General features: G+C 46.3%; 1 protein-coding gene across 2 annotated transcripts in view; it reads right to left on the bottom strand.

Moving 5' to 3' along the window:
* MAP2K5 (mitogen-activated protein kinase kinase 5) overlaps positions 1 to 14,486 on the bottom strand; it is a 120,056-nt gene that overhangs the window by 60,566 nt on the left and 45,004 nt on the right. For both annotated transcript variants that reach the window (XM_042039142.1, XM_042039141.1), the window contains exons 12-14: positions 13,089 to 13,150; positions 7,172 to 7,220; positions 657 to 730 (exon numbers count right to left, since the gene is read on the bottom strand). In XM_042039142.1, the coding sequence (XP_041895076.1) occupies positions 657 to 730; positions 7,172 to 7,220; positions 13,089 to 13,150 (185 nt within the window). The remainder of the gene's footprint in view (positions 1 to 656; positions 731 to 7,171; positions 7,221 to 13,088; positions 13,151 to 14,486) is intronic.

The following is a 14,486-nucleotide window of genomic DNA, read 5'->3' as shown; positions in this document are numbered from 1 at the left end:
CCCAAACTAGTCTGATATAAAAAGTCAATTGGGAGGAAGTAGGATTGAGCACACTCATTTCTCAGTCAGCTGGCTCAAGACGTGAATAAAGCCCCAATTCATCCCCTGAATGCGAGGAGCACTAAATACGCTGGAGGGACAACAGCCCCTGACAGCCCATAATACAAGGCTGACCTTCTCTTTGGGCCTCGTGTTTGGCTGAGAGGAAAAGGTGCTGAAATTCAAATCAACAGCACAGCGAGCTCATGGGTCACTAGCAGAGAAGTTCTCCAGGGAGGCCCAAAATGGAAATTAATTAAAATTTGTGCTGCACATTGTCAGAGCCCACCACTATTGTTGCTCCCAATATTAATTTTTATTGTGGGCCAGTTGGGCTCCCCAGACACGTCTCGTGCTCTGCCCTCCCTTTTGTCTGGCCCAAACGCTCCCAGATCAAAGCTGCATATCAATGAAGTTTGCTATTCGTAAGTAGTAATTACAATATCAGCAGTTTTTACTGTCATTAAACAATGAACAATCATATTCAGATGAAGGAAAAGTCGCCCGGAGATTAAAAATGAATAGGGCTGTCCCAGCAGAGAGCGGCTGGCTGTGGGGCTGCCAGGTGATTTTGACACTGGAAAGGGAATGGGGAGAGATGCAAAGGGGGGGATTACCTGGGTGCTGACCCCGAAGTCACAGAGCTTCACCTGGCCCCGGGTGTTCACCAGCATATTGGATGGCTTCACATCTGTTTGGGGGAAAAAAACTGGATTATCCATACTATCCTGCATAATATATACACCATATATCTAGAAATATAGAATATCCTCGATTGGAAGGGACTCACATCAAAATCCAGCTCCTGGTCCTGCACAGGACAACCCCAGATATCCAGGGAGCATTGTGAATATTGGCATGGTAGGTTTTGATTGGAAATATTACAAAAATCTATTTCAAATGCAATGGTTTGTAAGTCAGCAGCACAGATAACATTCCATACATACATATATAAAACTATAAAAGACATCCTCTCCATACAGTTATGACCTGGTATCACACAGATGACTTTAAACAATACCAATAACCCACATTATTAAACCTGCAGGTGACACCAGTCTGGAAGAGAAACCAAGTGCACTGATGGACAGGAATGGAACTCACAGGGATTTTAACAAACTGGAAAATCAGCCTGAAAAAAAAAGATGGAATTCCATAGGGATAGATGGAAGTACCACGTTTGGACAGGGATTAATCCTGCAGCTCTGCTCTGTGCACTGTTCCTCAGAGCTTCTGGCTCCACATCCATGTTTTAGGGCTTCTGCAGAGGTGAACTACCAGCAAAGCCCTAAAATGATCAACCAACCCCATCCCAGCAAACAAACCATCAATGTCCATCCCAAAACCAGCTTGTCATTGCAAATATCCTAATGCTGCCTCCCCCTGACGCCAAAGGAAGTCGGTGCATTGCTGTAAAATCAACATGGGAATAAAGTGCTGAACATCCAGCCTGGCTTTAGTGCAGGAAACATTGAGCATCTTTGCCGTTCCAGGGATGCCAGTGGGAAAGCAGAATGTGCACGTTATGGCCTGGCTTAAACGTGGGGAGATTAGAGCACAGTGGCTTTGCCTAATCACTGCTTTCTTCTGTCAAAATGGATTAAAAGCAATAGCTTGAATCTGTGCCTCCTTTAAAAGTGAGCACTGGTTGGGGGCAGATGGATGAAACCCAACTAGAAAAGAACCTAATTTTGTTTATCATTAGGTTTGCCTTGGTTTAGCAGCTGTTTCCTGGTACCACAGTAGCTGCCTTAATTTGTCTCTGCGATGTAGAAATGTATAACCTCAATTAAGAAGCTGATTAAATGCTCGGCTATATTTGAGCTAAAAATCCAGATTAAAAATGGGAGCATTCAATAGTTCCTTACAGACCCCAAGTGGATCAGTACTTTTGAAGTGAGTTATCAACACTGCTGGTACATTCCATAATTTCCCCCTGCCAAAAACCCAGTCCTGAGCATCCAGAGCCTCAGTTTGTGTTTCCTGATCTCCGTCTTTAGGAATTCAATCCACGTGCTGCACTTTTGATGGAGTTTTGTCTCCTCCAGAGCTGAGTGACTTTGCTAAATCCAAGTTGTATTATTTAGCTGTAACAAAAATAATCAGCAACCAAATGGACAAGGTGGAGAGACAGGACACAGGGAATGGCCTCCCACTGCCAGAGGGCAGGGACGGATGGGATATTGGGAAGGAATTGTTCCCTGGGAGGGTGTGAGGGGCTGGGCTGGAATTCCCAGAGCAGCTGTGGCTGCCCCTGGATTCCTGGAAGTGTCCAAGGCCAGGTTGAAGCACCCTGAGATAGTGGGAGATGTCCCTGTCCACGGCAGGGGTGGAACTGGATGAGTTTAGCCCTTCCAGTATAAACCATTCCAGGATTCTCTGCTCTCCAAGAGCCGCCCACACATCCTTGCTCCCTCAACACGACCCACAGAGGAAACCACCACCCCATGTCTGTGCCCTGTCCCAGCAGGACTGCCCAGCTCCCACCCAGGAAGAGCCAAGGCCCCATCTCCCCTTCCCCTCTGCCACGTGGGAGAGTGGCACTAAGTTGATAGAATTAAAAAACCATCTGTCATTCATTAAGCATTGCTTGATCCCGACATCCTTCCACAAACAAAGCTGAAAAGAAGAGAAAATCCTAAAAGGCAGAAAGCATTAAGGACGGGCAGGGGAGGCTGGGGACCCTGCAGAGCATGGGACAGTCCAACAAACTCTGCAAGAGCAAATCCAAGCTGTCCTTCCAGCAGAATTAAACAGCACCACAAAATCCGGGAATTTAATAAAATATTTGCAGTGCATTCCAATGGTTGTGTTCATTTCCTCAAAATGAGAAGGAAGTGACAACCCTGCAGGAAATATACTGAAAGCAGGGAGAAAAATCAGCCCATCAGCAAATTAGCCTGTTGGTTTCACAACCCACTTCAGTTAATGGGTTAAATATTTTTTTGGGTTTGGGAAACGAATGTGCATAAATAATGTTCTGCACCATCTGCTTGTGATTAATATTAGTGTTTAGAAGTGAAAGAATTTAAACAAGAGCCAAAAGGGGTCATTATGCTCCCATTACCAGGGCTTGCTTAATACAAATGATTTCTATGAAGCATCATTATGGAGGATGAACAAGTTCTCCTCGTGATGGAGCTGCCTGAGTAGTTTCACCTCTCTGCAAATAAATGGGACCTCCAAGCTCTTACTTACCAGTAAATAGAACCATCAGAGGTTCAGCTTTTTGAACACCAAACATTTCACTCGTTTGTGGCATTGAAAAGCAAACAGATTCATGATTGTGTGAGGGAGACAAAAAAAAAAAAGCCCTGAGATTCTTTAAAAGCTGTCTCTTGACTTCTCCTGTTTTTTAAAAACAGCAAACAGCAACAGGCCGGGTTCAAGGAAGGCAGCAGCGTGGTTTGGCAGAGGCCAGGATTATCTTTTTTTAAATAAGCCTTAAGTGGTCCATGAGTGGGCAAGCATGTGTTTAGCTATACATATAGACATAAATAAATGTATGGAAACACAGAATCCCAGGATGGGTTGGGTGGGAAGGGACCTTAAAGCTCATCCTGTTCCCCCCTACCATGGGCAGGGACACCTTCCATTCTCCCAGGCTGATACATCCACATCCACACCCCTGGATTTGTGTCTGTGCTTCATTACAGAGGGCCCTAATGCTGATTATTTCCCACAGAGATAAAACAGCAGAGCGGGGAGTCAGATATACTGCTCTGGACATCTTTGGTGAAATCCTCATCAAACAATCGCTGGTGAGAAGATGGGAATGCTCATCCAGTGCCTGTCCCTCCCAACCAGCGCTCCCCAGCTGATCCAGAACAAAGAGGAGTAGAATATCCTTGGTTTCTAATATCCTGGAGGAAAAGGAGATGGTCTGAGCGATGCACAAACCTCCTCCTGCCACAGAGCAACCCACAGTGCACGAGAGCTCCACATCCTCAGCTCTCCCACATTTCAAACCAGCAACACTTCCACAACTCTGGCACCAGTTTAAAACCTAACCAGGAACGGAGGTGCCCGAATCATGAAGTAAATATATATATAAACACCCCCAGTACTCACAGAGCCAAGCACAGTAATCCAGCTCAGTACAATTAAACACAAGTGGGTAACATTTATTTCCTGCACTTCCTTTAATAAGCAGGTGTGAACAAAGCAAAACACGCCAGATAAAATGCACACGGTCTATACTTATTCTTGAACTTAACAGATTTTGGTTTGTCTTTATACAAACTTTGACTTTGTACATGATTAGACTTGTTTAATTGCTAATTCTGTTTTAAATCTAAGTTAATTTCTCATTACCCTTCCATTTCTACTTCTTATCCTCTGGGGAAAAGAGCACACTTATCATTGGGACATTCTCACATCTTCCAAAGAAGTGGTGGAGGTGTTAATCTTATGTTTATGTTTGATGTGGGTGTGATGGCTGCGACTCCAGCTCGGGGTTTATTAATATGCACGGCTATCACCTCATTAGTTGCGAGGTTTGTTTTGAAGTTAAGCTGTAATATTTGCTGAGATGTCTGATCTGCAATAAAAGACTTGCTCATTGTTTGTTTCCTTTGCTTTAATCCCCGCTCCAGGCACACAGCTCTGCCCTGGGACTGCTTCACCCCTTCCTTGGAAATTCCTGACTCTCCACCAGCCCCTGCTCTGCCCTGGGTGAGACAGCAAGGAAGTCAGGGCTCAAAATTCCTTCCTTTACCTCTGAGCATCAAAACCAGGAGACAGCTGAAGGACATCACCTGGAGAAATTAATCACCTGTCTTCCATTCCATCCCTCTGTTCCTGCTTTGAAGATACAGAAATACACATTTTCTGTATCCTAAAAATGGGTAAAATAATACTGAAAGCCAGTCCTTGGGGAAGCTGCTGAACCTGGAATGCTCACGGTCCCCTCCATGGCATTCTGCAGTGCTGCTCTCGCTCGGGTCAATCCAGCAACAGAGCAAGGCCAGAAAAACCAGAAGTGTGATGAAAAATCAGTTTCTGAGCTTTTCTTCAGACCACAGCAAGGACCAAACATCATTCATCAAAACCCCAGAGCTGATCCTCAATCAAAGCAAGGAAACCCAGGCAGAAAGGGAGATTTTGTTCTCCTGGAACAGCAAAAATCTGAACCAGGTTTTAAATGTACAGCAGCAGCACAAGAAAGTGTTACAGTGTTTATGCTCCACCATGCTCTCTCCAAATCACAATCAGAAGGTGGCCAGAGAAAGCTAAAAAATTTTTTAAATTTAATTTTCTTTCCTTTTTGGGTGTTATAAAAGTGTGGCAATGACTGTGTAACCTATTCAGAGCCATACCCAGCCATGGATGTTCCTGCTGCCTTTTCTATTTATTCTGACAACTCCTGTGGCACTCCAGCACCAGACTGTTCCTCCTCTTGCTGTGAGAGGATGGAACTGATAAATCCCTGCACCTGGCAGCATTCAGGAGAGCAGGTGAGTTGTTTAAACCACCACAGAAACAAAGCCACCTCAGCAATCTGTGTCTGCTCCGAGCTGCTTGTGGGCTCTGGGTTATTTCTGTTCTTTTAATCCAGCCCAGGGCCAAATCCAGGTGCAGCCCTTCAACCTGGGGGACAAAGGGTGGCAGGGAATGGCCTCAAATCGGGCCAGGGGAGGGTCAAGTTGGGTATTAGGAAAGATTTCCCCACAGGAAAAGGTTCTCCATCCCTGGAGGGGTTTAAAAGCCCTGTGGATGTGGCAGCTGGGGACATGGGGCAGTGTCCCTTGGCAGGGCTGGGGAATGGTTGGACTCGATGGTCTCAGAGGGCTTTTCCAGCCTCACTGATTCTGTGATTCCATAAAATCCAGGTCCTTACCTGATCTCTGCTTGTTCTTTTGGCCACCTCCCTCTTTGCCTCACCCAGGACAGCCCATTGCTCCCAGTCAGAGCCATCCTTGAGATGGAGATGTGTGGGACTGAGGAGGAGCTGGAGCCGATGTCCCGGCCCTGGGAGGCTGGGAAGGGGCTGGGCTGGAATTCCCAGAAAAGCTGTGGCTGCCCCTGGATCCCTGGAAGTGTCCAAGGCCAGGTTAGCAGGGCTTGGAGCAGCCTGGGATAGGGGAAGGTGTCCCTGCCCATGGGATGGGATGAGATGGGATTTAAGGTCCTTTCCCACCCAACCCATCCCAGGATTTGGCGCTGACCCAGCCATGGCCCTTCACCTCACCAGGGCCTCACCCTGACTTCCCAGCCCCTGCAAAAGCAGGAGTCACCCCACAGGGAATGGCCTCAGCTCTCTGGCTTGGAATTTAACATCCCCCACGTCTCTCCTGATTCCTCTTTCCCTCAGAAGTGACCTGGGTTACTGCACCCCCCAGCTGTGCTCCCGGGATGAGGGAGCAGATGGGGGAATTGCATCAGGAACCAGAGCAGCTACTTCCAGACACTTCAGAAACATTAAAAACGTAATGAGTTTATCCTTTTTTTTTTTTCTTTTTTTGGGAGGGCTGGTGTAGGAGGAAGGGGCTTCTCTGTGTTTTAAACAGCATTTTCCACATTGTTTTTTAAAGTTTTAGTGTATCTGAACTAACTTTTCCAAGCAGACATATTTTAAACAAAAGGTAACAGGAAAAAGCCAAAAATAAATGACAAGTTTAAAAAAAACCTCCCCAGATTAGCTGCAGGAAAGAGAATAAACAGCAAAACCCAAAAATGACTTATGTCCAAGCAGGTTTGAAGCCTTTAACTGTCCCTGACCATGGTAGGGGGGACAGTGGGCCACGATTTTAGAGATCTCAAGTCTCCAGCAACACTGGTGGCTGTCCCATGAGATTTCTGAAGCACCAAAGAAAATTCATTGACTATTTTCTATTTCCAATACCAGTCAAACATCTCATTTCCACGCTGATTTTTCCACTGGGTACCTGTTTGCAATCCTCAGCTGCTAAACCCTTGTAAAATCCATTTCTCTCTTCAGTCCTTTTCAGGGGAGGAGGGAGGCCAATAAAAGAGCAATAAAAATATTTTACAAGTAAGCGTGCAAGGTTAACGAGGAAGATTCATTCTGCATTACCCCACTGGACTCAAAGCAGATGTTTGCTTGGTCAAGTGCCTTTGTGGAAAGTGGTGTTAAAATTTCACTGGAAAACAGAAAACATCTGCTACTCACCTCTGTGTAAAATCTTCAGACTCCATAAATAGGTCAGGCCTTTCACAACCTGAAGTTAAAAGAAAAAAAAAAAAAAAAAAAATCACATTTTAGGGATTCCTGGTAGGAAGAATTCCACATGTCAGCTGAGGTGGGACATCAGAGAACCCAGCTGTAAGAATGGAGCCAGGACCACAAAAAGGGGAGAGCCCACATCCCTCCCTGCAGGACCCAGGGGAGCCCCTGCTAAAAACCTGCAGCAGGTCCTTTATTAATACACAGATGATTTCTTCCCAGGACCTGGAGGCTGAAGTCAGTTGAGCTCACGCTGAATCCCTTCAGGCATTTCAGTGTGTCTTTAATTCACCTGTCTTTGCTGGGCTGTTAAAAACCACGGAGGCCAAAGGATGTGATGATTTGTCTTCTTGTAACAAAAAGGCCAGAAAACAAGAAAATCTCTAATAACCTCTTCCACTTCATCCTCCCTTCCCTTTCTTCCCATTTGCTGCCTCCTGCACTTTCCCTTTACTTTCCACACTTTCATTCACTCAATGCCAACATGGAACTTTTCTTCTTGAGCTATAAAAATTCCCTCATTCTCCCTCATACTCATCTTGCACCAACACAAATCCTAATGCATCTCACAGCAGAGAGATTGCAGCTCCTAAAACACAATTCCCAAAAGTAAATACAACCCCTCACCCTGGACAAATGCTGCCCTGCTACTCCAGAATTCCCTCCTTCCACCACCAAAACTGCTAAAGCCAAACTCCAAAACCAGTTAGTGCAGCACAAAATTCCACAAACACATTTCAGCCCCTGCTGACCTCCCCAGTCCAACCCTGTTGGCTCAGCCAGCAAAGCTTTTTTAGACACTTTCCATCTCTGAGGTGACATTTAATTCATTTCCAAGATGCTTTCCTCATGTATCTCCAGAACAATGAAGCATTTCTGACACTGCTGAAGTTGTGTGAGTTCTGCAGTCAAGACAATTACATTTTTTGTGCTCTGAGTAGCCCAAAATGAAATTATTTGTGTTGCAGTGATCAAGCAGAAGTGCTAAAAATATGATGCAGAGTGAAGGCAGAGAGCACAGTAATTTTCTGCCTTCCTCTTGGATTAGAAATGCTTTCAAATTCTAAGATTTATTCTGTAAGAAAAACGCTGTTGGTGGAGTCAGAATCTCTTTGTAAAGCAAATAACAATGGTGGATCCCAAATGAATTGTTCCAGGGGATAATTCCTCTCTTAAACTCACTCCAAACCCAACCATCTCCTGACCTCAGATGGTTGTTACCTTTAACAAAAGGGTTGGTCCAATTCTGCCTGCCCAGAGGTGTGGCTTTTCACCTCAAGCCTTTCAAAAAGCTTGGACTTGATGATCTTAAAGGTCTTTTCCAACCTTAATGATTCTATGATTCCAAGGCTTATGAAAAGCAAAATGTGGGAATTCTATTTACAGCATTCTGACATAATAATAACAGTAATAATGATAATGATAATGATAATGAAAATAATAATGTATCAATGCAAAAATAAATCAGGGAGATGCCCCATTTCAAGCTTCTTCCAATGGCCAAAGGGATTTTCAGAACAGTAAACTCTTTGATTATTAAAAGCATATTTAGACTATTGAAAATCTTTGAAACCATTAGGAAATTATTTGCTTTAAAGCAAGGACCCATAAGAAAAAAAAAGGAAACATTTCTGATGAAACAAATCAACAGCTGCAAGTTATGAAACATCTTTATTATGGAACATGGGCTGGGTAAGCAGTTAGGGAAGCCATGGAATTTAACAAACTCTCCCTCCAGATTCTCTGGGTGTACAGAGGAATAAAAAGGAGCTTTTCCCTTTATCCTGGGCTGTAAATATGCTCACAGGAGCCCCCCAAATGGACTCACCTCGTTATTCACTCCCCTTACATTTGCCTTTTAGGGAAGGACTCTTAAGCATTAAATATTATTCTAAAACGGTGCTGGAAGGGAGAATCTTTTGATTGAAGCTGGAGCAGGAATTATTGGTATTCAGTAAAGGAGGTTTTACAACAATGCCTTGACAAAGCCTTGACACAAAAAGTACTTCTACCTGCTGTCAATCACTCACTCTCCTGACAGTTCAAGTGCACATCCTTTCTGGGAGAACTTCAATCAACATTAGCGCTCAAAATACAGAGCACAGTGTCACTGCTTCAGAAATGGAAGGGAAAATAAATGTGTGAAGTGGCAAGCGAAGGGAGAGAGGGTTTTACACCCACAGCCCAACTCAGGACACGGCAGCACCAAGCCAGGAGCGACCACAGCGTCATTTTGGGGCTCCCAGGATCCACTTTTCCTTTAAAAACCACTCCAGCCCTCCACACAAATAAAGGACAGCAGCAAGGAGAGAGATTTCCCTGTCTCACTGATTGTGCCTCACGCAGCAAACAGGGAGGAATTTTACTGTGAAGTCAGAGATCCCTCCGTGTTTGCTACAGAAACGGCTGAGAGAATTGGGATTGTCCAGCCTGGAGAAAAGCAGCTCCAGGGTGACCCAACTGTGGCCTTCCAGTGCCTGAAGGAACCAAAAACAAAGATGGAGAGAGACTATTTCCAAGGGATGGAGTGACAGGAAAGGGGAATGGCTTCAAACTGACAGAGGACAGGGTTAGATGGAATATTAGGGGGAAATCCCTCCCTGTGAGGGTGGTGAGGCCCTGGCACAGGGTGCCCAGAGAAGCCGTGGCTGCCCCTGGATCCCTGGAAGTGTCCAAGGCCGGGTTGGACAGGAAGCCATTCCCTGTGTCCTGTCCCTCCATCCCTTGTCCCCAGTCCCTCTCCAGCTCTCCTGGAACCCCTTTAGGCCCTGGAAGGGGCTCTGAGCTCTCCCTGGAGCCTTTCCTTCTCCAGGTGAACATTTCCAGCTCTCCCAGCCTGGCTCCAGCCCTCGGAGCAGCTCCATGGCCTCCTCTGGAATTGCTCCCACAGCTCCACATCCACAAGAAAGTCTGGTTGAGAGGGGAATGTATGAGAAAGGCAGACCCAGTGGTGCCCATTTAGAACCACTCAAGCTGGAAAAGTCCTCCCAGATCAACAAGTCCAACCACAGAAATCCTGAAGTCGGGGCCAGAGGAGTGCTGGGATGCAGGGAATGCCTGGATGTGCTGCTTCCTTTTTCTCTGGGAATGGTTTCACTTCAAAACTTCTACAAATACACCGGGAGCTTATTCCAGTTAACAGATGTGCAGGTCACACGTATTATTAAGCAGCTTCCATGGATTAATGCACTGGACATGTCTTGGGAGAATAAAAGACAAATGGCTCTGGACATGGGGAAGGGAAAAAAAAAAAAAAGAGACTATGGAAGCTGCAGGTTTTGTCTCCAAAAGCCATCCGTGTGAGCTGCAGCTTTTGTCTGGCACTCTCCTCCTGGGCAGCAGCGAGCAGCAATCCCAGGATTTGGGTAATCTCCCCAAGCTGTTCAGGGGGATTACGGTGTCTGCGTGCAGGACTCGGCACAAAGGTGCCCCAGCCCCCAAAAAGAGCTCTGCTGCCACCTCAGACACAACGTGGGGAGGCTCACCGGAGCCATTCCTGCTGCCACTGAGAAATCCATTGGAAAACAAAAGGCTTCTGCTGCCTCCTTCCAACAATTCCACTGTGCCAAAAATCAGCACCAGAGCAGAGGAGCTGCCAGTGCTGGTTCAGCCTCAGCGCACACCTTCTGCTCTGAGAGCAGGAGGAAGGGCTGAGTCCCTTCTCTGAAGCGCCTTTGTTCCCCTCTTTCCTGACCCCCTGCTCCACAAGGCACAGGAAAGCAGGAAATAAAATAACTAGGAAAAGCTAAGTATCCATGTCAGGGAGTCAGGCTCACAAGCTGACTGATCAGGGACAAAATGACCCCAGGGGAGCAAAAACCCACCGACATCGAGACATAAAAGGTGGGGCTGAGGCACCACCATTATGGATGAGAGGGAAATTGGAGGAGAACACCTGTGGAATGCCAAGGGGAGGATGGGGGAGAGGAGAGACAAACCCAAGGGAATGATGAGGTGGTGATGGATTAAACACACACTGTGAGTGAGATAAGGAAAAGGAGAAGGAATGAGCAGTTGAAGGAATGCTGGAAGGCCCATCCCAGAGTTATCAAACCATCGACATCATCATCATCATCAGGGATATGGGGATGCTGTGAGCAACTTCCCACTCCCTGCTCCAGAGGGAAGAGGAGATGAAACGTTTTCCCTCTGAACTGGAGGTGAAGAGCACTCAAATTCCACAAGGAACTGGCAGGTACATAATGAGCAGATTTGAAGCTACTCAGAGGAAACAGCATCAGAGAGGGATGTTCATCACCCTGGGCAGGCCACACAAATTAAGAGGAAAGTAGAGCTGTGAATTACAATGAACAGAGACTAAATAGCTGCCTGTGTTGGATTAAAGGATTTAAATTGTCAGCTTGATGTATAATGAATGTGAAAACCCAGCACTTAATTAAATGGCACATGATAGAATAACTTTGTTTTGCTTTAAACTGCTTAAGTTATCAAAGTATTCCTTATATTTAGCAATTGTTTAGCAGTATCTCCCTCCCTGGTGAGATCCACCGAGACACTGGTCATTACCCTGTGTTCAGCTGTGGAGGAAGAGGGATTTTTTTAAACTTTTTAAATTTCTGTTGGTCTGTAATTTGAGTTTTCAATCATGGCCAGTGAATTTTTAGCAGCTGAATGCTGCAGAGCCCCAAGGATGATCTACCAGGGGCTTTAAGGATCCCACTGTCAACACCTTGAGACCAAACCCAGGAGGTTCTGAGGAGTTCTTCCTACACCACAGACTCATCACCCCTAAAATGACCCCTATTAACTCCTCCCCGTGGCTGCTCAGGTGTGAAAGGGGTGAGACACCAGCCTGTGCCTGGGTCTCGCTTGTGCCAAGCAAAAAACTTCATCCTCCTCACCTGCCTTGAGGAGAACACAGGAAATCTGTTCTGCCACTGCATTTTGGCAGCAGGAACCAACTTAATCCTTCAACCTGGCAAGGAGAACTCATGGAGTCACTCTGTGCAGCATAAGGACAGTCAGGATGGAAATCACACGCTCAGAGGCAAAGGATCCCCACCAGGGCTCCTGAATCACCTTCTGAAGGCACCACAGAGAACAGGAGGGCTTAAAGGCTGATTAAATAATTAATTAATTAAATAAAGGTGATTAAGAGCACTGCTCCATCCAGCAGGGCTGATGGGAAGGAACGGTGATAGGAAGGAATGTGACCACACGGACCTTCAGCAAATTCTTTTTTTTTCCCCTCACCCCACTCAATGTATCCCATCCTTTCACACAGATCTGTACAACAGAATCCTGGAATGGTTTGGGTTGGGAGGGGCCCTAAAGCTCATCCAGTGCCACCCCTGCCATGGGCAGGGACACCTTCCCCTACCCCAGGGTGCTCCAGCCTGGCCTTGGACACTGCCAGGGATCCAGGGGCAGCCACAGCTTCTCTGGGCACCCTGAGCCAGGGCCTCACACCCTCACAGGGAGGAATTCCTTCCCAATATCCCATCCATCCCTGTCCTCTGGCACTGGGAAACCATTCCCTGTGTCCTGCCCCGCCATCCCTTTAGGCCCTGGAAGGGGCTGTGAGCTCTCCCTGGAGCCTTCTCCTCTCCAGGCTGGACAATCCCAGTTCCCAGTCCTTCCTCATAGGACAGGAGTCCCATGCCTCTCACCATCCCATGAACCTCCAGCCTCCCATGTGTTGGTCATTCAGAAGGAAGTTTTCCTTAATCCCAGAGTCCCTGTGCACAGGGATGGTTTGGAGGAGCAGGAGAGAGGAAGCACCCTCCTTCCACACGAGCACACAGACCCTGGAGGTGCCCCAACGTCCCAATGAACACTTGAATCAGAGACATTTTTACACACAATCAAAAACTGAGAGACAAAAAGCAATCCAAGTACTCACAGCCACTGCTATCCTTCCGAGAACGTGTTCTGGAATTTTTCTATAAACATCCAAAGAACCCCCTGCAGGGACAAACAGCACGTGCTCAGGTGATGCCAGATGAAACAGTGCCCCAGATTTGAAGCCCCAAGGGTTTTCTAGGCCTTGGTTATTAATAAAAACACCATCAATGCTAGAACAATAACTGTGTCAGAAATAACTGACCTTAAAAATCTCCCAAACTCTGCATAAACACATGCAACAGCACTTGGAGCTCTTTTTACCACATTCCTGATTTTTTTCTTGCAGCATTAATATTCAGAAAACAGCAACAACAAAACATTAGAAAACCTCCCAGTCACAGGTCAGAATATCAACATAGAGAACTCCAAACCATGTGAAAAAATGTCTTGGGGATAACAAAATCATCCCAAAAAGCAGATTCCAAGGTCCAAAGTATCCCAGCTCTTGTCCCCAAAGGCTGGTGCTACCACTCTGTGGTATCCAAGATGGTATTTCCTCCTGACATCACACCAAGGATGGTTTGGTTGGCCCATACTGACGCCTGAAATGAATTCCTGGAGTTCCTGGGGAAGCAGGGTAAATTTTCCCAGTAAATCCAGAATGGGAACCAACCTGGCACAGCCCTGTCAGCATCACCCATGCTGGGACACCAAGAAGCCTCATTGCCTCTAACAGCCCTACAGGCATTCCCAAGGGATTGGGAAGTGTTACCTCCCTTCTCCTCTGCAAAAACCACTCGTGACCAAACTGGCGTCCAAAATGTCCCCGGGGCGAAATACAAATTCTTAAGGTAAGAAAATAAATTCAAAATTGAGAACTAAAAATCTCCAAGCAGAATGGCCAACAAAGTAAATAAATGGACAAAGGAATCGCAGGCAGAGAATTGCTGCAAACTGAAAGAGAGGAGGTTGGGATGAGATATTGGGAAGGAATTGTTCCCTGTGACGGTGGGGAGGGGCTGGGATGGAATTCCCAGAGGAGCTATGGCTGCCCCTGGATCCCTGGAATGTTCAAGGCCAGGTTGGATGGGGCTTAATTACACCACAATTCTCATTTATGCTGTAACTTCTCACTCTAATGACCGGGGGGGGGGTTGGGTGGAGGGTGTTTTTTATCCCTCGTGGTCTCCACTGTCAGAAACAAACTCTGTTTGTCTTCCCTAATGTTCCTCTGATTCCAAGTTATTGAAACTCCCATTCCTTCATTAAATTGAATCTTTCAACTGGTATTGTCCACACTGCCTGTGGATTATAATTAATCCCAGTTTTAAAAGGAAATATAAGTGCTGTGGAATGGAAATCAGAGGTTGCAGCTCCACAGCCTCTCACTGCTCATTACAAACCCAAACAGAAGGCAATCCTATGGCTGGTGGTTCCCGTTCATCCCTGTAACATA

This window comes from Corvus kubaryi, unplaced genomic scaffold, assembly GCF_017639235.1.
Source record: "Corvus kubaryi isolate FWS band 111438036 unplaced genomic scaffold, C.kubaryi_AGA036_p1.0 37394, whole genome shotgun sequence".
Lineage (NCBI taxonomy): Eukaryota > Metazoa > Chordata > Aves > Passeriformes > Corvidae > Corvus > Corvus kubaryi.
Note: the sequence above shows the minus strand (reverse complement) of the source record. Positions and strands in the feature narration are given on the sequence as shown.